We start from the raw sequence: 22,323 nt of genomic DNA, 5'->3' as shown, positions 1-22,323 counted from the left end.
GCATGTGCTAGGGAGGGGATGAGCAAGACACGTCCCTGCCTCAGGGAGCATATGGCTTGGTGTGGGAGGCAGATCAGTAACAGGCAGGAGCAGTGGACGGCACACTAGAAACACAGCAAGGGCTGCCTGGGATGGGCACTGCAGGCTGTTCTCAGAGCACATGGAGCAGGGTGGAACCCAGTGGGGCAGGGTAGCAGTGAGAGGGTAGGCTGTCTGGAGGAGGTGATGCTAAGAGCCAGGGTTATTAGCTCTGCTAGCCTGGGAAGGGGTGGGATGTAGCACAGGAGTGCAAGGGGGTGCAGATGGGGGTGTGTGGAGAGAATGGGAGTGGGGACACTGAGAGAGGTAGATGTGGACATTAAGGAAACTGCAAGTGTTGTCAACTCTTGGGTTACGTAGGAGGACCAGTTAACTGTTTTGTAGATAACTGAGAAAATGTATTGAGAAAAACGAAAAGTGATTATACTCAGCAAATAGTCTCCTAGGAGTTATAGTTTTGCTCTTTTAGTTTTATTTTACCTTTGAGTAATCAGTGGGTGCTGTTGGTATGTGTTGTATATGTATTTGTGCCACCCCACTCATGCCTCACACACACACACACACACACACACACCCCCCAAGATGTTCGCTACAGAAACTGGTCCGTTTTGACTATTGGGGGCCACAGGACTCTGCTTTTCTGCTCCCAAGAGTTTGTTTCGTTGCTCTTTTGTTGTTGTTGTTTTGTTTTTTAAACCTGAGACTAGGAAAGGTAGGGTGGAAAAAGAATGGGAGAGTCTGTGTTCCGGTCCAAGCTCATCTTTAAAGGTTACACCCTGAAATGGACGGGACTCATTCTAAAATTTTTCGGTCAGTTAGATTTCTCAGCACCCAGTCCACCACCCTGCCCCCAAAGCAAAGAGCACCTTGGTCTGGGAGACGCAAACCTGAGGGAGTTCACACTGAGTCTGGAGAGAATTAAACCTCTCAGCTAGGTGGCTTCCCCATGAGGCAGGTGTGAGAGCCTGAGCCGTGAGTCTGTGCAGGTTGCTTGGCGGGAGTTTGCCCCTTATTCCTGAGACTAGTGGGGAGCAATTGAGCATCCAAGCAGGACTGTGAGATGATGAGATCTGTACTTTAAGTCCTGCCCTGGCCACAATGTACAGACACGGTGAGAAGGGAGGAAAGCTAGAGACCGTGGACACGGGAGAGAGGATGGGGCTGAGCGACGTCAGCACTCAGCCTCACAAGTGTCTCAGAAGCAGAAAGCGAAGAATACGCTCGGGTGTTCAGATTGAGCAGTGGAGCGACTGGCATCTCGAGCACTGGGTTTGTGGGGGAGGAGGGTGTTGGTTGATGAAATCAGTTTTGTCGTGCTGGGTTTGAAGTGTCACGGGACACCCAGGTCGAGATGTCCTAGGTGGTCGGATGTTTTAATGTAAATGTCTGGGGCTTGGAAGTGGGGCGTGAGCTGAAGAGAGTTCTGGGAGCCTGGCTCCGTGGACTTCAGCGGGGCTTTGATGAGGTCCCAGAGAGAATGTGCGAAGCGGGCAGAGGATGGCCAGAGCAGACCCCCGGGAAAGGCTGAGAGAGACACGTGCAGAGGCCAGCCTGGGGACACCAGGCACGTGGTCCTGGGAGACAGCGCTACAAAGAGGAGGCAGGGCCTGTTCAGAATGTCCACTGGATTTTGCAACAAGGAGGTCCTTGGAGAACCCGGCTAGACCATTTTCAGTGTTGTGGTGTACGTGGAGGCTGAACACTGGGCCTCGTTTCCCTTCCCCGCTCCTGGCCCTCCTCCCCGCTCCTGACTCCTTGAATCCTGCTCTCCGCAGCTTCCTCTCTAAACTGGGCTGGCTCTTCCTCATCCCCTTCCTCTTCTTTCTCCTCTGCTTCCTCTTCCCTGTCAGCCCTTCCCTGAACACTCCGCAGCCACACTCCAGAAGCAACTTATTTCTGCTATTACGTAAATGGACTTGTAACGTCCTTAATTTAAAAGCAGACTCATGTTGATTTTTTTCTATGAAGGAAAAAAATGAAATAAAATTACTTAAAGAGTGACTTAAATGATTGGCCTTTTTAAAAACATAGTTTTGTAGTCTTCTGTAGATAAAAGCTTTCTTCCCCATCCTTGGAACACGTGCTTTAAGGTGTTAGTGTTCCAGTGCTCCTGGGGTTTCATAAAATGCAATATAGTAATTGTTTTAAATTGTCACCAAAAGTAGCCCCATCCCCAATTTAAGAACATTTTGTTGTCTTCAGAGCTTATCCTGAGGTCAGTTTGGCACCTGGAATGCATCTTCCCCGGTTTACTTGGTGTCGGGTTCAGCGCCTCCACCCAGCATGGCAGAGCCCTGAGAGTCAGGGTCCCCCACTGGGAAATTGCATCGTCTCTGGCCTCCCTGACTCCGCCCCTCATCTCGGCCTCAGCAGCCAGCCTGAGGTCCTGCCCACGGGACTGAAAGACACCACAACAACCCACGGGGCCGCCAGGGGGCAACTAGACGCAGCCCAAGGCCCCTCAGAGCCCCTGCCACAGGTGCCACCACTTGGCCTTGCCCCCTCCCCACACTGAGATCCCTTCCTGGGAGGTGCAGGCCCCAACCTCCTGCCCCCGCACCCCCAGCCCCGTGCTCCAGGGTGGCCACCAGAGCTTACGTGTACGAGGGCGAGGGCGGCTCTCCACCAGGTCGCAGTCCCCAGGGGGTGGGCTCAGGGAGCGATGGCTCCTGCCCGGCTCTCCCACTCCACTCCCGCCTCTCTTCACCCTCTGCCCTGACAGCTGTTCAGCAAACCTTCTCTGTTCCTTCTTCCAAAACATATCTCCTCCCTCCCGCCCACGGTCATCTCTCATCTGGATGATTGCACTCGCCTCTTAACTGGTGTTGCTGGATTGAGCAAGGAGAAATTCAGGGCACCCAGTTAAATTTGAATTTTGGAAACACAACGAATAATTTTTTAGTAGAAGTATTTCCTTTGTATTTTACCTGGCAACCCTACTGTTAATGGGTCTCCCTCCTGTCTCTTTGGCTTCCTCTTTCCAAGCTCCAGGGAGTAGACAGAGCCAATTGGATAAATTCATTTTTGTATTTTTTGTTGTGGTCAAATATACATAACATTACATAAATTTGCCATTTTAATGAAAATTTTAAGTATACAATTCAGTAGCATTAAGCCGCCATATGAAAACATTCATATTGTTGTGCAACCATCCCCAATGCCTGTCTCCAGAACTTTTTCGTCTTCCCAAACTGAAAGTCCCCAGCCATTAAACACTGACTTCCCCATTGCCTCCTTCCCCAGCTCCTGGCAACCACCATTCTGTTCTCTGTCTCTATGAATTTAGCTGCAGGAGGTCTCTTACCAACTGGATGACTTTTGCATCCCTGCTAAGCACCTTCAATAGATTCCATCACACTCGTAAAAACTCCTGAGCCTGTGGGCACAACTCCCCGGCATCCTGCCTTCTTCAGGTCTGGAACCCACCAGGCTCTTTTCTGTCTTAGTGCCCGTCCCAAGCCCACGCCTGGAAACTATGCCCTCTGCTCCATGCTGTGGCCCCTCCTGCCCAAGGACCCCTTCCCTGACCATCCCACCTAAAATCTTTCCATCCCAAGGCCTCCCCCACCCCACTCCATTCCTCTCTATCTTGTGCTCCTGCCATTTCTTTCACAGCACTTACTGCAGTGGGAATGTTTGGGGAAGTTCCTGTTACCTTTGTATTCCCAGCACATAGCAGAGCACCTTGTATGCAGTAGGTGCTAATAAATATTTGTTGAATGACTGTATTGACCAAAGTGGGGACTGCCTATATTTAGTTTAAAACAACAAATTCCTTATTCTCTGCTTCATACACCTCTGAACAAGTAATTAGAACACGTGTGGTTAATGTTTTCTGGATCACTATTCAGGTGTATTTAACCGTAAAGTGTTTTCCTGATACATTTCTTCTTCCCCTTACTCTCACCGTGTTTACTTTCCTGCACAAAACTTACCTTATTGGTCGAAATGAAACTGAGAAAAGAAGAAGGAAGTAGAATACAGGTATTTGGGCTTTCATGAAAAGACAAAGAGCTGCTTTGTTTCACATTCTCTGTGGAATAAAGAATACCAGGTGGAATGAGAAACTGTAAACGAAATATTTAACACTGAAGCCAGTGGCAGAGGCATTTAATTTGGGAAAAGTGAAACAGTGAACGAGTTTTTCCTCTCACAGTGTCCCTCAGGTCCTTCTGTGGCCCTTCCCATGCGCTGGGAGAGCCTTCTGTCTGCGATGCACAAGTTGGCAGAGGCGATAACGCTGGAATTCTAGTGGCGATGGGGCTGGTGGATTCTTCTTCAAAAAGTCAGGATTTCCAGCTTTTGTTAGTTATTCTACCCACATCTCTGCCAGTGTCTATAACATAATTATCTGGGTAATCCTGTATGTTACAGAACGACTTGCACATGTATTGATGAAGATCATACTTACACTAGCATTGGCAAGCAGGACCCACGGCGTGTTAAAGACCTTGATGTGTGACAAAGAGCTGTGCTCCTTGACGTTATTCACCGTTTCCAGACCTCCTGTCTCCCCGCCTCCCAGGACCGCAGCTTTGGGGTCCGCCAGGCCATCGTCCCTCCTCGCTGTGGTTGTCCTGGATGCCTGGGCACTTCCTCTCGTTGCTGCCCTTCGCCTCTGGCCCACTTGCTCTCTCTCCAGCCCCTGGAGACCCTGCCGTTGTGTGTAGCGTTCCATGCAGGTAGACCTTCAAACTGAGGCCTTTCTGTTTCTCGACTTCCTTTCCGCCGGGACTCTGTCCTCTTTCCTCTCACCCCCTGAGCCACTCCGTGGATATGACTAATAACTCTGCCCCTCCATAATTCCCATTCGAGCCTGTCGCCTCCCATCTGCCTGGCTCCCCTCTAGTACTCCAACTCCAACTATTTCATCCCCTTCCCAGCCCTTCCAGTCCGTCCAGCCTTCCACCTGTTCCCACGTCTCCACCCACCTCGTGTTTCTCTTCTCTCCTTACCTGGCTTCTGTATACCCACTTGCCGCTCTCCCTTTGTCTCACATGCCTTGTTTAAGTCGCTCTTTACCTGTTTTGCCCCAGCATCCACACATCAGCTGTGACCAGCTTGGCTGATGGGACTTAGCGTTCTTTTTTTTTTGTGAGGGAGATCAGCCCTGAGCTAACATCCATGCTAATCCTCCTCTTTTTGCTGAGGAAGACCAGCTCTGAGCTAACGTCTATTGCCAATCCTCCTTTTTTTCCCCCAAAGCCCCAGTAGATAGTTGTATGTCATAGTTGCACATCCTTCTAGTTGCTGTATGTGGGACGCGGCCTCAGCGTGGCCGGAGAAGCGGTGCGTGGGTGCGCGCCCGGGATCTGAACCCGGGCCGCCAGTAGTGGAGCACACGCACTTAACCGCTAAGCCACGGGGCCGGCCCGGGACTTAGCTTTCTGCACTTCTAGTTCAAGACCAGTAACGGAGGTGCCTCTTAATCCCACTCACATGCTCCTAGACAGCTATTTCTTACCTTCTCCTTCTCCTCTGTCCCCAAATCTTAACTTCTCCTTCCCATTCCCTCTCGGTGGATTTCCTTGCTGTGTCTTTCACTGAGAAAGGAGAAGCCATCAGCAGAAAGCCCCCATACGCTCCTTTCTTCCTGATGTGACAGCCACCCTGCATTATGCACCAGGTCCTGTCCTCTCTTGCCATTTCAAGACATTGTTCTAGAAATTCTGCGTTAGCATTTTCCCCTCATTTCTCTACCATTCCCATAGAAATTATAATAATACATCCCTCCCTTTCCTCCACATCCCTCTCCAGCTACATATGCCTCCATTTTTCTCCTCCCCCTTACAACAAAAGTCCTTGAAGGACTATACTCACTTTTTCTGGTTCCTTTTGAACCCCCCACCACCTGACTAAACAGTTATCAGTGACCCCCACGACACTAAGTCCAAGGGCATTCCTCAGCCTCTTCTCGGGTGGCCCACGAGCAGTGTTTGGTGCAGTTGGTCTCTCTCTCCTCCCAGGCATTCTCTTCACTTGGCTTCTGGGACTTCGTTCTCTGGTTTTCCTTCATCCTGACTGGTCACTTCCTCCTCATCTCCCAACATTTAAACATTGGAAGGTCCCAGAGCTCCGTCCTCAGACCTCCCCTTTCTCCATACTCCTCTCCTAAGTGATCTTGCTGAAAGCCATGTGTTACTCTCCTAGAGCTGCTGTAAGAAATTACCACAAGCTGGGTGGCTTAAGACAACAGGAATTTACTCTCTCACAGTTCTGGAGGCCGATGTCCTAAATAAAGGTATCGGCAGGGCTGTGCTCTCCCCGAAGGCTCTAGGGGAGAATCCTCCTTGCCTCTTCCACCTCCTGGTGGCTGCAGGCATTCCCTGGCTTGTGGCAGCATCGCTCTGATCTCTGCCTCCTTCTTCACATGGCTTCTCTCTGGACTGTGTGTCTCACATCTCCCTCTGCCATTCTCTTATAAAGACACTGGTCATTGGATTTACGACCCACCCTGAATCCGGGATGTGATTTCATCTCGAGATCCTTAACTAATTAAATCTGCAAGGACTCTATTTCCAAATAAGGTCACATTCTGAGGTTCTAGATGGTCGTGAATTTGATGGTGGGGGGAACACCATTTGATCCAGTACAACTGTCCATACTCTGACCACTCTGAAGTTTGTATCTCTAGCTCAGGCTGCTCCCCTGAGCTAACTGCTTACTCAGCATCTCCACGTGGATGTGCATCAGGCATGTGAAACTGAACACTTCCCAAACCGAGCTCCTGCCCTTCCCCCTCCAAAACCTGCCCACCCACAGTCTTCTCCCCTTCCGATGATGGTGACTCCATCCTTCTAGCTGTCAGGCCTCAAACCTTGAAGTCATTCTTGACTCTCTTTCTTTTGCATTGTATATTCAATCCTTCAGCAAATCTGGTTGATTCTACCTTTAAAATCGATTCACTTTCCTAACTTCTCCACCACCGTCCGTCTGACCCAGGTTGGATAGTCTCTCAGGATGAGTTGCCTGGTAGCTGCCTGACTAGTCTTGTGTTTCAGCTCGCTTCCTCAAAGCCCATTGCTAGCACAGCAGCCAGAGTGCTGCTTTTAAAACAAAACGAGATCGACACTGTCCTCTTCTCAGCCTCCCTGTGCTCCTCGCCTCACTCAGAATACGAGCTGAAGGCCCCATAGTGGCTATTTGCCTGCAGTCTGAGTCTTCTCACAGATTCTCTTCGGAAGTCACCTCTTTTCATACATTTTTTATTCTGATATTTGTGTGGAAATCTGTGTTGCAGCGTTTGATGTACTTGCCCTATCATAAGACTCGCCTTGGGCTCTTGTTTAAAACCTACTCTGGGTCCCTGTCCTGGACATCAGTAATTGAGTAGGGTGCTGCCAGAGCCACAGGTGCCTTGGGGGCTTGGGTGAGTCTGGGAAGCACTGCCTTTGAGAATTTGCTGAACTAAGTGAGTGATCATTTTTCTAGGTCATACATCTTAAAAAGGAAGGCTTCTTTCCCTCATCATAAAGCTATAGTCGCTAGGGAGGAAGGGTACTTCTCTCCCTACTTTAAGTGAGTGAAGCCCAGCAATTGTTTCCCCAAATCATCAGGCCTGGAAGACTTCTACCTGGTGAGCGAAATGCTTGACAGTGCTTCTTCCTCCGATTCAGCCATTTCCGGCCCCTCACCCCAACATCCCCCTCCTGCTTGCGTGTCCTTAGGAAAAGGGAAATGCGTGAGCACCATAGAGAGCAACCTGCACAGGCTCCATTGATAAACACATGTTATTTTGACAACTCATTTAAAAAGGGTTGAAATTTAAAGATTATAGCAAATCTGTTTCAGGTATATTTGGAATTTATCAGATCTCCCTTAAAGACTTCCTTTAAATTTGTCACAGGACGGTTAAGTCAGGGATTATTTTCAGAGCTGGAGTTCAAGCTTTCCAAGGGAATTCTTCCTGCTTAATAAAAGTTAAGTTCTTTAAGGTATTTTGTTGGTGTTGAAATATAGTAGTTCCCTCTTATCTGCAGTTTTGCTTTCCATGGTTTGTTACCCACGGTCAATCGTGGTCCAAAATATTAAATGGAAAATTCCAGAAATAAACAATTCACAAGTTTTCAATTGTGCACTGTCCTGAGTAGCGTGATGAAATCTTGCTCCTGTTCCTTCTGCCCAGATGTGAATCATCCCTCTGTCCAGCGTATCCACGCTGTATACACTGCCCGCCAGTCAGTCACTTAGTAGCCGTCTTGGTTGTCAGATCAACCGTAGGGGTATCACAGTGCTCCTGTTCAAGTCACCCTTATTTTACTTAATCACGGCCCCAAAGCGCAAGAGCAGTGATGCTGGCAATTCGGATGTGCCCAAGAGAAGCCGGAAAGTGCTTCCTTTAAGTGAAAAGGTGGAAGTTCTTGACTTAATAAGGAAAGAAAAGAAATCGTATGCTGAGATTGCTAAAATCTACGGTAACTTTTATCATAGTGTATTGCCATAATTGTTCTATTTTATTATTAGTTATTGTTGTTAATCTCTTACTGTGCCTAATTTATAAGATAAACTTTATCATAGGGATGTATGTATAGGAAAAAACATAGTATATATAGAGTTCAGTACTATTTGTGCTGGGGGTCTCGGAACCAGTAACCCAGGATAAGGGGGGACTACTATATAGCGCATTTGCCGACTGTGTATTTTCTTCACTTCTTAGCGGTCTTACACGTGTATATCTATTTGCTGATGTGTTCTTTTCTGTCTGCCCCTCTAGAAAGTAAACTCCACAGGGCAGGGACTGTGTTCAGTTGCCTACTGTGCCTAGAACAGGGCAGGGCTCCTAGCAGGCAGGCGGGACTGTGTGTAAATGGATGGATGAATGAATGACAGCCCTCAGAGGCTAATGGAAAACTCTGCCTCAGAAGTACATTGACCTTCAGTCAAATACCGTATGATTTCCTTCATTAAGTACTAGATAATAACAACAATAAACAAACACATAGAGACAGAGATTGGATTGGTTGTTACCAGAGGGGAAGGGGGGAGGGAGGAGGGTGAAAGGGATAATTCGGTACATGTGTGTGGTGAGGGGTTGTAATTAGTATTTTGGTGGTGAACATGATGTAATCTATGCAGAAATAGAAGTATAATGACGTACACCTGAAATTTTTACAATGTTATAAACCAATGTTACTGCAATAAACAAAAAATTAAAAAAAAAAGATTAAGAACATTAAAAAAAAAAAGAAAAAAAGAAGTACATTTACCTTCAGTCTTTTACTATATGAGTGTCCTCCAGGCATAGCATGCTAGTGAAGCTACAAATGACCAGAACCCTAAATTATACCCCTAGCTGTTTTCTGTTAACTCACTGTGGCATATACATGTATTGATATGGTTATATAAATGTGAATATATAGTGAATAATCCTGGAAGTCTTTCAGAGTTCATCTAGCACAAAATAAGTGTTCATGCTCTGGGAAATTCTGGGAAAGTGTGAATCTGTATCGGTTCTCATTTTTTAAAGTAGGGTTTTTTTTTCCCTGACTAGAAATCAATGGGTGTTTATTAAAGGATTACTGAAAAAATAGCACTCAGGTCCTTTGATTCCAAAGGCAACTGCTACAGGCATTTTTGTGTGTTCTCATGCGATGTTTCAGTTTTATTTTTCTAATGATTTTTTTAAAGCGTTAACATTGATAATGGATTAAAAAAGAAGAAACGTCAAACTCCACTATAGTTTATAAAACAAAAACTTTATACCCTGACTTCTTGGTACCAATTTTAACAATTCTAATGCATCCTTCCATATAACAGCATAGATTATGGCCCTTTTCCCCCCCAGATGGAATTATACAATATATATTACGTTGCAACATCCTAGCGTGATATAAGTTGGCTGTCTTTTCATATTAGTACAGAATGATCCACCTCATTCTTTTAAAGCTGCTTAGCATTCTCCTTTATAGATGTCCTATGATTTATTTAACTATTCCCTTATTTATGGACATTTATGTGCTTTTCTGGGTGGTTTTATTTGTTTGTACTGTTTTTACTGTAACAAACAGTGTATGGTGATGATCCTTCTCTATATATGTTCATATACTTGTGCATATATATGTTCATATCGTATGTTTGAAGGATAAATTCTAGGTTGTTAACTGCTTTACCAAAAGTGTGTATACATTTTAAATTTGATAGTTATTCCTAAAATTCTTTACAAAAAACGAGAGTACCTTTTGTTTCACACCTTTGCCCAAAGTGGGTGTGCACTCTCTAATTCAGTATGATAGGTCAAATTCAGTATTCCATTATTGTAGTTGTGTTTATTTCATATAGATGAGCTCAAGCATTGTTTCCATATTTATTCTTTATTTGCAGTTTATTTTTCTGGGAACTCTTTCTTTAAGTCCCTTGCTCATTTTTTCTATTAGCTCATCACTGTCCATCCTTTTTAATTATTCTATTCATTACACATTAGGTTTGCACCATATGTGCTGTTTTGTATGTATTGAACTGAATTTATAATTCTTCATTTTATTAAAAAATCTCCATAAACGTGTATGTACCTATTACAATATAATATTCTATTCCTATAACTGTATCATGATTTCTTTAACATTCTCTTATAGATAAACATTTGGAGAATCTCCAATTTTTTACAAGTATAAATAACAATACAAAACATTTCTGTGGACAAGTCTTTACTTATTTCACCTTATTTCCTTACTGTAGATTTCCCCATCCCCCAGTAGCTGATAACAAGATCAGAGTATGAATGTTTTTAGTCTCTTGACATTCACAGCTTGTTTTCACTGAGCAAAGTTTGGCATTTGAGTAGAGTGAACTGCTTCTCAATGTGGGGTGTCTGGGGTGTGTTGGTCAGTCTCATTCACCTCAGAGGCGATCAGCATCCAGCCAGCCGCACCTCCTGTCTCCTGCAAAAGAGTAAAATAAGAGCCAATGGCTTTTCTCTCGTTTCCTCCCTCGCTGGGATAAGTTGAGAACTTTCTGCTTCCTTCTTCTCCTTTCAAAGTAATAAGCAGGGCTCATGAGCCACAGATCAAGGGGTAGGTCATTTAGATAGTAGTATAGTAGTAGCAGTGAAATTGATTAGACGAGGAGAGATTTCTAATCCCCCAGTGTCATTATTCACCGCCCTGTCCTGGGCATACAGAAGTGGTGAGTCTCTTTCATGGGTAGGAAGCGGGATGGATCATGGACAGGTCACCCCTCACACCCTCAGGCAGCTGGTAAAGGGAGCCGAGTCACACCAGAATCCCGAACTCGGCTTCTCCCCAGATTGATGGCAGCCACTTAGCTAAAGGGACACAGTGTGCCTGAGACCGCACTTGTGTACCTGTGGGCAGCTTCCCACCAATTGGCCCCTGGCTCTAAAAGATCAGCTCTACTGTTTGTCGTTTCACCATTATGAACCAAATTTGGATTTGGGGCTTTTCATTATTAATATTAGTAGTATTAATATTAATAATACTAACAATTAATAGCCGTCTTGCATTGAGCATTCTTACATTCTCCTTTTCAGTCTCACCAGGACTCTACCAGGTTGATACTATTATTATCGCCATTTTGTAGAGTGGAAAACTCTGGAGAAGAAACTTTCCCCTGTTTTATATAAACCCAAGTTGACCTGTTCTAAAGTCTCTGATCCGTAGTCGTAACTGTCCAGCTTTCTTCTGAGGGGTCATTGGTAGTCTCTCTACTTCCTGCTAGTCCCTAATTACGGATTCCCATCACAGCCAGGTTTATTTGAGGCTGGATTGAGGAGCAGCCGATGGAGAGAAAGTGACATGGGAGGAGCTTTGATGGCTCCCAGTTTGGTTTAGTCCTGCCCCGTGTGTGTGGGCACTCCCCTCCACCACGAGCTGCCAAACCCTTTCCTTGGTCGTAAGCCGCACTGCCACAGGTGTGGGTGGTGAGTGCTGGCTGCTTTCCTTTGCGAGGTTCTGTTCCTGCTCTCCTACAGGTGAAAGCTTCCAGAGTAGTTGTATTTTTTAATTGTGGTAAAATATATATAACATAAAATTTACCATTTCAACCATTTTAAGTGCACAGTTCAGTGGCATTAAGTACATTCCCGTTGTTGTGCAATCTTCACCACCATCCATCTCCAGAACTCCTTTCATCTTGCAAAACTGATACTCTGTACCCGTCAAACAACTCCCCATTCTCCCTCCCAGCAGCCCTTCCCAACCACTATTCTACTTTCTATTCTACTTTTCTATGGATTTGCTCTAAGTACCTCATATGAGTGGAATCATACAGTATTTGTGCTTTTGTGACTTGCTTATTTCACTTAGCATAATGTTCTCAAGGTTCATCCATGTTGTAGCATGTGTCAAAATTTCATTTCTTTTATGGCTGAATAATATTCCATTGTATTTGTATACCACATTTTGTTCAACCATTCATCCATAGATGGATGCTTGGGTTGTTTCCACCTTTTGGCAATTGTGAATAATTCTACTATGAACAGGAGTATACAAATATCTGCTTTCAGTTCTTTTCGGTCTATACCCAGAAGTGGAATCAATGGGTCATATGGTAATTCTATGTTTAATTTTTTGAGAAACACTCATTCTGTTTTCCACAGTAGCTGCACCATTTTACCTTCCCACTGGCAGTGCATAAGTGTTCCAGTTTCTCCCCATCCTCACCAACACTTGTAATTTTCTGTTGTTTTGTTTTCTTTTGTTTTGTTGGTTTGTTTGTGTTTATAGTAGCCATGCTAATGTGTGTGAAGTGGTCCAATAAGTTTTTGCAAGAGAAAGTCTATGAGAATTAGTTGCCAAACTTTTCTTTTTTTCCTGCTAGAGAAGGTAAATCTCTTTCATGGAAACTTACTGATTTAAGTATGATTATTCAGTAAAGCTGTCTTTACGGAAATCATGTCTGACTGAGGCATTGTGAGTCCTTGTATGCTGTTGGATTCATTAAATTTTGACCAGTCAAAGAAACCTCACCAGCCCTAAGTTTGTATATGCCAAACTCTGCCCTTATCTTTGAGCTATGAAGGTATAACAGACTGCAAACTTTAACTTAGCCACTTTTTAAATTATCTAGTTTTTTAATTTCTCTTTTCCCTCCTTTTTCCTGCCATTGACTTGTGAGCATTCCACTGTTTGTACCTCTTTTTAAAGGAAGAAGCCATTGTGGACGGATGGTTAAGAGCACAGTGGTGGGACCAGCCAGACTTGGGTTCAAATCCAAGTCTATCTAGGAAAAATTTTAACGTCTCCAAGACTCGGCTTCCTCATCTTTACTATGAGTAATGGCTCCTTCATAGGCTTGTTGTAAGGATTGTAACTGCGTGGGCAGAGTAGGCAGCCCAATACATGGTAGCTATCATCATCACCATTATCATCAGAGTAATAGACTTCATTATTTCTTAGCAGTTTTGCTTGGAAAGGAGGAATAGGGAAGAATATTATAATAACCCAACGAAGCTAAAATAAAGTTTCTAAGAAATTTTCACCCCCAAACATAGCAAGGAATGAGCTCTCTAGTCCATCCCTTCCTCCATCCAAATTATGGATTAAAGAGTATAGGATCTGGTATGGAGGATCAATGAATAATAATAGATGGCAAGCGCTTCTATAAAAACTGTCAAGTGCTGTAAAACAAGTGCTGTCATATTTGGAGTACAGAGGAGATGTGTTCTTACTTAAACTTTCTTTTTGCAAACTCCCTGTTTTCTTTACATTCTATTCTTCCGTTGTCATTAAATGGTCTTTTTATGTCAGTTTGGGATTGACCCCAGGGGGTCCCTGTTATAAAGGACCTTCAGAGAGACTGGAGGTTTTACCCAATTGCTACTCATTTGTTCAGTTCCAACTGATTAATATTATCAGTATCACTATTGCATAGGCTTCCTGGGGCTTTTGAAAGTAATTAATTATTCGAATTCTACTTTAACCAAGTGTAGGAAGGAAATACATAGCTAGAGAGTGAGGCAAACAATGCCTACAGGTAAAGCGACAAGAAGACCAGAGTTTTATTCTTTCCTGCTTTTTGGCAGATTTCTTGTTTAATTTGTCTCACTGCTTGTCTAGATGACAAATGTTTTCCAACCAGCCAGTTCTAAGACAGGTTGCATTTTCAGTTCCAGTTTCTCATTTAAGCTGGAATTTCCTGGGGTAGAGTTTAGCTTTGCTTGAGAGATCACGTTGAGTCCCTTAATTAGGTTCCTTTCATTCCTTTGTTCCCTCTATCATGTGACTCAAATGTGCGTTTCTTCCCATTAAAATAAAAAATAACTCACTAAGCAAGATAGCCTGTTATTTGCCAGTTTCTCAGAAAAGCGATAGCAATTAGGATGAACACAAGAACACTAAAAAGACTTCCAGAGCAGGCCATCCACACAAACATTTCGTTATTTGTCCAAAGCATCACTCGAATTACTGGTGAAATCAGCCCAGTGTGTGCACTGAGCAAACCATTCACAGAGCACATGCATGAGAATGCTACTGGTAGCTCAGACCCTTAGCATCTGAACGAGTGGAGGGGAGCCTGCTGGAAGCTGGAGCATACTGTGTGGGATGAGGTTGACAGGCTTCTGGTTGGATTTCTGAGAAAAACAGGGAAAGATGAGTGACCTCTGTGGTCATTGCTAGCAAGGAAGGTCACTTGTAAGCGGTATTATTTGAGCTCTGCTTTGGTGTATAAAATATAATTGAGATTTTTTTTCTCTAGAATGGTATTCCACATAAAATGTCTATCTTATATATGCCCAAGGGCCATAGTTGTTAGGGGTTTCCTATCCCAAGCATAACTGTACCGCGAGCCCCCAATTTAGTCCCGGGCAGCTCACTTCTCGGTAGATGTATTTGACGACGCAAAGCTGTAGTTGTTTGAGAGGGAGGGACCTGTGTGGCCTTTGTCAGAGGAGTCCAGGCGGAGGTGTGTGAAGACAGTCTGCTGAGACTGCTCACAACGTTAACTCCTCATTTTGGGAATAGGACTTTCTGTTTAAACATTGATATTGGAGAGGGAATTTAAATGTGTATGCTCGACTCAAATGCTTCTGAAGACTTTGGTCTGATTTAACATTTCTGACCTCAAACCCTGGAAAAAAATTTATTTGCAAAGTAAATGGGACTCTAGATTTTGTGTTCTGTCCCCACCCTGCCCATCATAAGCATGCATGTATGTAAGTGTGTGTGTGTGTAAATGTGTGCATACGTGGTAGAAAACGATGAGCAGAGGGCACAGAAGCAGTAATGCTTTACAAAATGCTAGGGTTTTGAAAACTTTCCATAGGATTTTATGTATTTGTGTGTGTGTGTGTGTGTATGTAAATCATATATGTAGATATGGATATACTGAAAAATAGATACACATTGACAATACTACTGTGCAGAGTATGTGTCCATAATGGTCCTCTGAGAGGCTGATGAGGGTCTGAAATCCATCCCTGATCCAGCTCGCTAACTAGCCAAGATTGCTGGGTCACCTCCAGCTGGAGGAAACTGTGCCTGTGGGCCCTCGAGAGTTCATCTGCTGGGAGGGTTGACACTTGCTATTTCACACCAGCCATGGTAGTGGCAAGCCTGCGTATTTAGGGTCAGCACATTCCGTAATACCTTATTTCTTTCTTTGGTCACACATGTGCTTCTGGCCCCTTCAGCTCTCCACCTTGTGGAAGCTGATTGGCAGACACCTGATGGCCAACTCCTTTTCTTCTCACAGGACATCTGAAAGGCCTCTCTGGGAGACTTGCATTGCATGAGACTGGGAGTCTGTTTATTTAGCACCTGACAAGATAAGGCTGCTCTTTAACTCAGGAAACATCATTTTTAACATCTTCTCTGTGCCTAGAACTTCCACCAGGTACTAGATGCCTAGAATCTCACCAGAACCCATCTGGTTACTGGCTCCAGTTGGGATCCCAGTGGTTCACTCTCCTGGTAGTTCCTGTCTGTCCTCCCAGGACAGCAACACACACACACACACACACACACACACACACACACACGCACACACACACACACAAACGTCAAAGGGAGAAAATGTCGTCATCATATATTTCCACTGAAGGTACAAAAAGAGGAACCAAGAATTGCACATTGGCCATGCTATTTGAGCTGAAGAGAGCAGGAGAAATGCAAAGCACATCTAAACCTAAACCAGTTAGCTTTGAATAGGAGGAGGAAAGCATCACTAACGTTATCTTCTTACATGATTGTTCTCATTTTAGGTAATGGGGGTGCTTTTTACTTCATATTTCCAGTAGCTTCACACACACACACTCTCTAATACAGTTAGAAATTAGCACATGAAGACAAGAAACGTTTTTAGTTACTTCTTTAGCGTTGGCAGGTGGTTTAGAAAGTCGAGTTTGTCTCGTGTTTGTACCTCACCAGGCCTGGCACCATGATGCTGGCATGGCCCAAGACGAAGAGAATCCCCTCATATGATTTAAAACCTAAAGATTAAATCAGTTTCCTAAACTCTCTAAGCAACAGCCCAGCCCCAGAGCCATGAAATAGAGGGAGAGATGCTGGGGTCCCCTGCTTCCGGGCTGTGAGGCCCAGGACTCCTTCTCCCTAAGTTATGGGATTTACGAAGTTCAAGACTCGTGTTCCAGGCTGTTGATGCACTAGGACTTCTGCCAGGGTGTTCCCAGCACCTCTGTCATCTGGCCCTGACCCTTCCCCGGCTCCCACGTGACACCTCCTGCCCTGGGCTCTTCACTGCGGCTGCGCACATCTTGCTCATTCTCTTTTCTTTTTTTTTTTTTGGTGAGGAAGATGCGCCCTGAGCTAGTATCTGTTGCCAATCTTCCTCTTTCTTTTTTTTTTTTGCTTGAAGAAGATTGTCCACGAGCTAACACCATGCCAGCCTTCTTGTTTTTTGTATGTGGGACGTCACCACAGCATGGCTTGATGAGTAGTGTGTAGATCCTCGTCCAGGATCTGAACACACAAGGCCGCCAAAGCAGAGCGTGCAAACTTAACCACTGTGCCACTTGGCCGGCCCCTCATTCTCTTTTCTCAAGCTGAGTTGCATCTGGACTTCCTTCCCCAAGCATTATAAAGACAACAGTCCACTTGGTGAAGTTATTTGTAGGCAACGTGTTGTGAGTGAGATTTCATTCCAATCTATTTAGAACTTTAAATCCTAAAATAGCTTAAGTTTAAAAGCATATGATCTAGTGCAGTGCATCTCCAAGTGTAGTGTGCATTCAGATCACCTGGAGAGCTTGTTAAAATTCAGATTCTGATTGAATAAATCAGGGTCAGAGTCCAGAATGCCGCATGTCAAGGGCCTAGAGCAGTTCTCCACCTGGACTGCACGTTAGAATCACCTGGGAGGCCCCCCTCCTAGAGATTCAGGTTTAGTTGGTTTAGGGTGAGGCCCAGGTAGTGGTATTGTTTAAAAGCTCTCCAGGTAACGCAGCGAGAGTTAAGAAATACTAGTGTAAGGGTTAAAACTCAATTTAACCGCTAAAATGCACAGAAGGGAAATTAAATTCACTTCCAAACCATTGCACTCACCTATGGTGTGACTCTGGGAAAGTAATTTCCTTTTGGCCTCATCAAATTTCCAAAGGGAATGACAGTTATTGCTTTTTTTTTTTTTTAACAACATATAGGGCCATTTGGGTGAAAGAATGTTTTCCTGCTTAATTTTAGCCTGGTTGTTTTCATTCTGACAGAGTGTTAACCTCATCCAAGCCAAGAATATATCATCGTCCACCTTGTTTCCCTCTTTTGAGTCATAGGGCAAAATTGACTTTAAACCTTCTTTGTTCAATTTAGCATCTTCTAGACCAAGCATTCAAAATGGGGGCAAGATCACCCCCAAGGGAGTGAAAATTGGGGGATGAGGAAATCTTAGATATTACAGTAGTTTGTGGCCCTGCAAAGCTCAAATCTACCTGACAAAATGTTATTTCTTTGTATTTAATTTCTCTTAAGGATAAATTAACTTTAATTAAAATTTAAAATTTTAATTTAATTAAATTTTTCTTCTCAGGGGGTGATAATGAAAAAAGGTTGAGAAACTCCGTCCTAGTCAGAGACAACCCAAACTAAGCTTGTAGGTACTTCCTGAGATGGATATCTTGAACTCTACCTGGGGAGAATTTGTGATACCTTTTCTGAGGGGTGAAATTTGGCCTTAACCACAAGGAATTCTGGGAGAAAACTTCAAAAGCATTCTTCTGTCTTCTCAGTAAAAAAGTATTCTCTCGATGAAAAATTTGAGTTCCAGAAGCATCTAGTTATCTATCTAGTACTGAGCTCTCTTGCTGATGTGACATTCTGGAATGTGGTGTTGAGAGCATGGATATTGAGGTCAGACACACCTGGGTGTAAATCCTGGCTCTCTCCTTCACTCTGTGGCTTTCAGCAGGTTCTCGTACCTCGCAAAGCCTCATTTGCATCTGTACAACGGAAATAAAGTTACCTGGTAGATTTGTTATTCAAATGAAATATGAATTGGGTGTAAAGGATGTAAAACAGTGTCTGGTACATAATGAGTGCTCAATTAGTGGTGGCAGAAGTGGTGGTTGTTAATATCTATCTATCTATCCGTCTATATATCTATCTATGTACCTATCAGTCTTCTACCTACCTGTCATCATCATCATAGTAAAATATCTGTGGGCACAAGACAATCTCCTGAGTCAAATTCTCTCCTCACCAGACCTGAGCAACTCCATATAATCCTTCCCGAGTCGCCTTTCCAGGATAACAGAGCAATAGAGGGTGGGAGGCAAGTGCTCCCCTCTCCCTGGGTCCCCGTATTGATGCGACAGCTCTTTCTGCAGTGCTGACAACTGTTAGCCCAAGTGGCCTGGGGGAGGAAGAAGGTATTCCATGAAAGACAAGTTGATTCTAGATTCCATTAGCCATTTCTTCCTGCTGTTGCCAAATAGAGCCGGATTTACTTTAGCCAAAGTAAATACAACAGCAGAAAAAAAAAATTAAGTTTTGAGGGAAAAAGTAACCAGGAAAAAACAATACATATAGACAAGGAAAAGAATAATTTTTATGTAAGAAGAGAGTTGTTGTCTTTTATGACCTCAAAAGCAAGTCATATCTAAAAGATTTTATTTTGCTCCCATGTGTATTATTTATTCAAGTTGGCTGATGCTATTGTTTCGAATCTTGGTCTTGGTGAATACTATTATTATTGTTTGGAACATGAGCTCCTTAAAGCACTGTGACAGGGAAAAGAAAGCCAAGATAAACTGGGCTTGTTGCAAGTATTATTATTTCAGATAATCATTTTTAAAAATGCATTCAGATTTGTCTAAATGCAGAACTTGGGTAGATGTGATAAAACCCTTACCAACAAGTTCCTAGAATGCTTTTCTTAACAAACTCGTCTTGAAAATCCGTCACCAAGAAAGAGATGTGGGTCCTTGGTGCCACGTCTTAGAGGCTCTGTCAGTGCCACCGGCACCCATCTGTGTGGCTCAGTAAGCATCCTCAGAGCCATGTCCAGCTCAGGTTCCTGATTGCTACTGTCACCTGCAGCTTCAGGCCTAAGTTGGGATTGCAGCCAACTTCGGCTCTTTCGGGTTCCTGGCCAGTTTGTGTATAATTATTGGAACGTTACATAAGTGCCAAAGAACAGGAATGTGCATACCCTACACCTGCCCTAAGGGACTGACATTTCTGAGATGATCACAGACAGGTAAACAGGTGAGGAGCAGGGAGCCTGGGACCCCACAGGGGAGAAGGAGAGTCGGAGCAAAGCTTCTGAGAGGAAGTGACACCTCAGCTGAGACCTGTGGAATGAATTAGCCAAGCAAAAGGGGCAGGGAGCAAATGTTCCAGGCAGAGGCAGGTGTGGAAGCCGGGATACAGGAGAGGAGATGGTCATGGGCGGGGGGCGGGAGGGATAAACAGGAGCCAGGTCACACAGGGCCTTGGCAGCAGTGTTAAGGTCAGACATTGTCCTGAGGCTAGTTCTAAGCAGGGGGTGACCTGATTGGACTTGCACAAAGGATGAAAGTATTCCTGTGGAGGGATGCAGTAGCTCAAACTACTAAAGAAGTGTGAGCTGGCCAAGCTCTCCAGGCGGGGACCGTGGAGTTCACCCGGCAGGCATCACATAGCCTGGGTCTTCTCCACATCACCTGCACCGCTCGAGCACCGCATGCGTTATTCTTGGTTATAGAAGCTATACGTTATTAAATCGTCGTTTCTACTACAGGAAAAGGTCAGACCTCTTTTGTTCTTTCTGATTTATGATTTTCTGTGTTCGAGACAGTATTCCTTGGTGCCGGTCAGATGCGAACTCCTGGGCTGACAGGACTTGGAGACTGATTATTATATCAGAGACTGATTATTATACGCCAGATTTTATGGCCACAAGAACATCTGCCAAAGTCCTACAGCAGCGTGCCAACAGCGTAGTGTTCTGGTAGTAGTAAAAACCCAGCATGCTTTCCCAAGAACTTTCTTTGGCTCTGAGAAGAGGTTTGGCGACAAGGTTGAAGGTTCCCCTAGAGACGAGTGAGAACAGAAAAGATGTGAGGTGGGCCTCCTGCCCTGGAGATGTTGACTGTCCGGAGGGCATGACAACAATAAGCACAGCAAACAGCCTAAAACTCATGACAAAGCTACGATCAGTAGGTGCAAATAGTTTTTGTACAAATCGACCATTGAGGGTGGGCATGGAGTGAAGAGAAATTATCCAAGAGGAGTTCAGGGAAGGCCCCCTGGGCAGAAGGTAAGCCTAGGGATTGGCCGAGAAGAGAGGAAAGGAGGCCAGGCCAGATGGAGGGCCAGGAGAGGCATGCCCAGGGAGAAGGAGCTAAACCTGTGCTAAGCCCTATGGCCTGGCTGAAGCCGGGCTTTGAGCTGAATGGTAACGAGAGATGCTGTTGCGGATGAGTGGGGAGAGTCGGGGCCTCCAAGCGGAGCCCCTGGGAATTCAAGGTAGAATCTGGCAGAATATATTCATTCCTGTGTCACATAATCCTGATTAGAGTTTTCCCTCTAATTGCTCACCAGATACAGCTATTTGGTTCGTTCGTTCTTTCCTTGCTTCCTTCCAGATCCTTATCTTTATAATTTGGTAATGTTTTCCTTAAAAATCTGATTTTGATTTCCTTAAAAACCCAATTTCCTAGTAAGCGATGTGTAGTAGTTTCCCCTGCCCTGTTTTACTGTTCTGTGTAAATCTGCGACTCTTCCCTGCTGTCATGCTTTGTTGCCCCGGTGAATCTTTCTTGTCGCCCTGGAGGGACTGTGTGGAGAGAACTTGGAGAACCAGTTCTGTGGGCTGTTGATGAACCTGATGGCAAGGGTGCCGCTGACCAAGGGCCTCCTGTTCTCGACTCCGCAGTGATTTCCTTGTATTCGCGTGCTGCCTTTTCCGCCTGTTTCCTCATTTGAAACACTGGGATAATGACATCTGTGTATCTACATGCAAGAATTTAGTAGGGTCTTAAAAAGATTCTCTACACATTAGAAAATGTGGAGACATGTAGCTATTTAAAAAACCATGTTGAGACATGATTACCATCATTGCACATTGAGGGGGGCAGTTATTTTAGAAAGGACTCCAAATGGTGACTGTAATTTACCCAAGTTTTTAAAACTTGAGTGATCAGAATAATATACATGAAAGGATTTCAGGAACTCATAAGACTTTTGGTTTTCCTTGATGGCCCTCTGTGACAGCCTAATCAAAAACTGAGAGCCTTTTTCTGTTTGCAGATTGCGGAGGGAATGGCGTACATCGAGAGGAAGAACTACATTCACCGAGACCTCCGAGCAGCGAATGTGCTGGTCTCCGAGTCCCTCATGTGCAAAATCGCGGATTTTGGCCTGGCTCGGGTGATTGAGGATAACGAGTACACGGCAAGGGAAGGTGTGTAGTGACAGTCTGCAGGTGTTTAGTTACTGTTCAGTTTTGTTTTGTTTTTGTCTGTTTTTAAGAAAGTTACAATAGTCATCATTAAAAAAAGAACTCATTTGGTGAAATAGTCAAAATGTACCATAGTAGCTGCTTGTGGTTCTATTTTAATGACTGTTTAAAAAATTACTCTCTTGATTAACTCCACCTGATACTTTTATAAAGTTTACAAATGCTATCACTTGTATTTCAATTAAGCAAGCAAAACAAAAAGAGATTTGGCAAGATCAAGATCCTTTGTTTATATTATGTTTTCACCCAGGCAATGAAGTACACTTTCCTTAACTATAGAGAAAATATTTGTGACAATAATTGTATATTCTGGCCTTTTAATTACAAATCAAAACATGGAAATTATCACACCCACAGAAGTAAATATAACGCTACAAAAATCACTCCTTTATTTTCCCACATTCCCTATTATACACGTGAACCAAAAACGCACAG

General features: G+C 44.3%; 1 protein-coding gene across 3 annotated transcripts in view; it reads left to right on the top strand.

Moving 5' to 3' along the window:
• The window catches only part of LYN (LYN proto-oncogene, Src family tyrosine kinase), a 112,907-nt gene that overhangs the window by 78,458 nt on the left and 12,126 nt on the right, over window positions 1-22,323 (top strand). For all 3 annotated transcript variants that reach the window (XM_087420553.1, XM_087420554.1, XM_087420555.1), the window contains exon 11: window positions 21,678-21,831. In XM_087420553.1, the coding sequence (XP_087276679.1) occupies window positions 21,678-21,831 (154 nt within the window). The remainder of the gene's footprint in view (window positions 1-21,677; window positions 21,832-22,323) is intronic.

Source organism: Ceratotherium simum, chromosome 31, assembly GCF_057802395.1.
Source record: "Ceratotherium simum simum isolate JZ-2026a chromosome 31, ASM5780239v1, whole genome shotgun sequence".
NCBI classification, from domain to species: Eukaryota; Metazoa; Chordata; class Mammalia; order Perissodactyla; family Rhinocerotidae; genus Ceratotherium; species Ceratotherium simum.
This window is presented reverse-complemented; position numbering and strand designations above follow the sequence as displayed.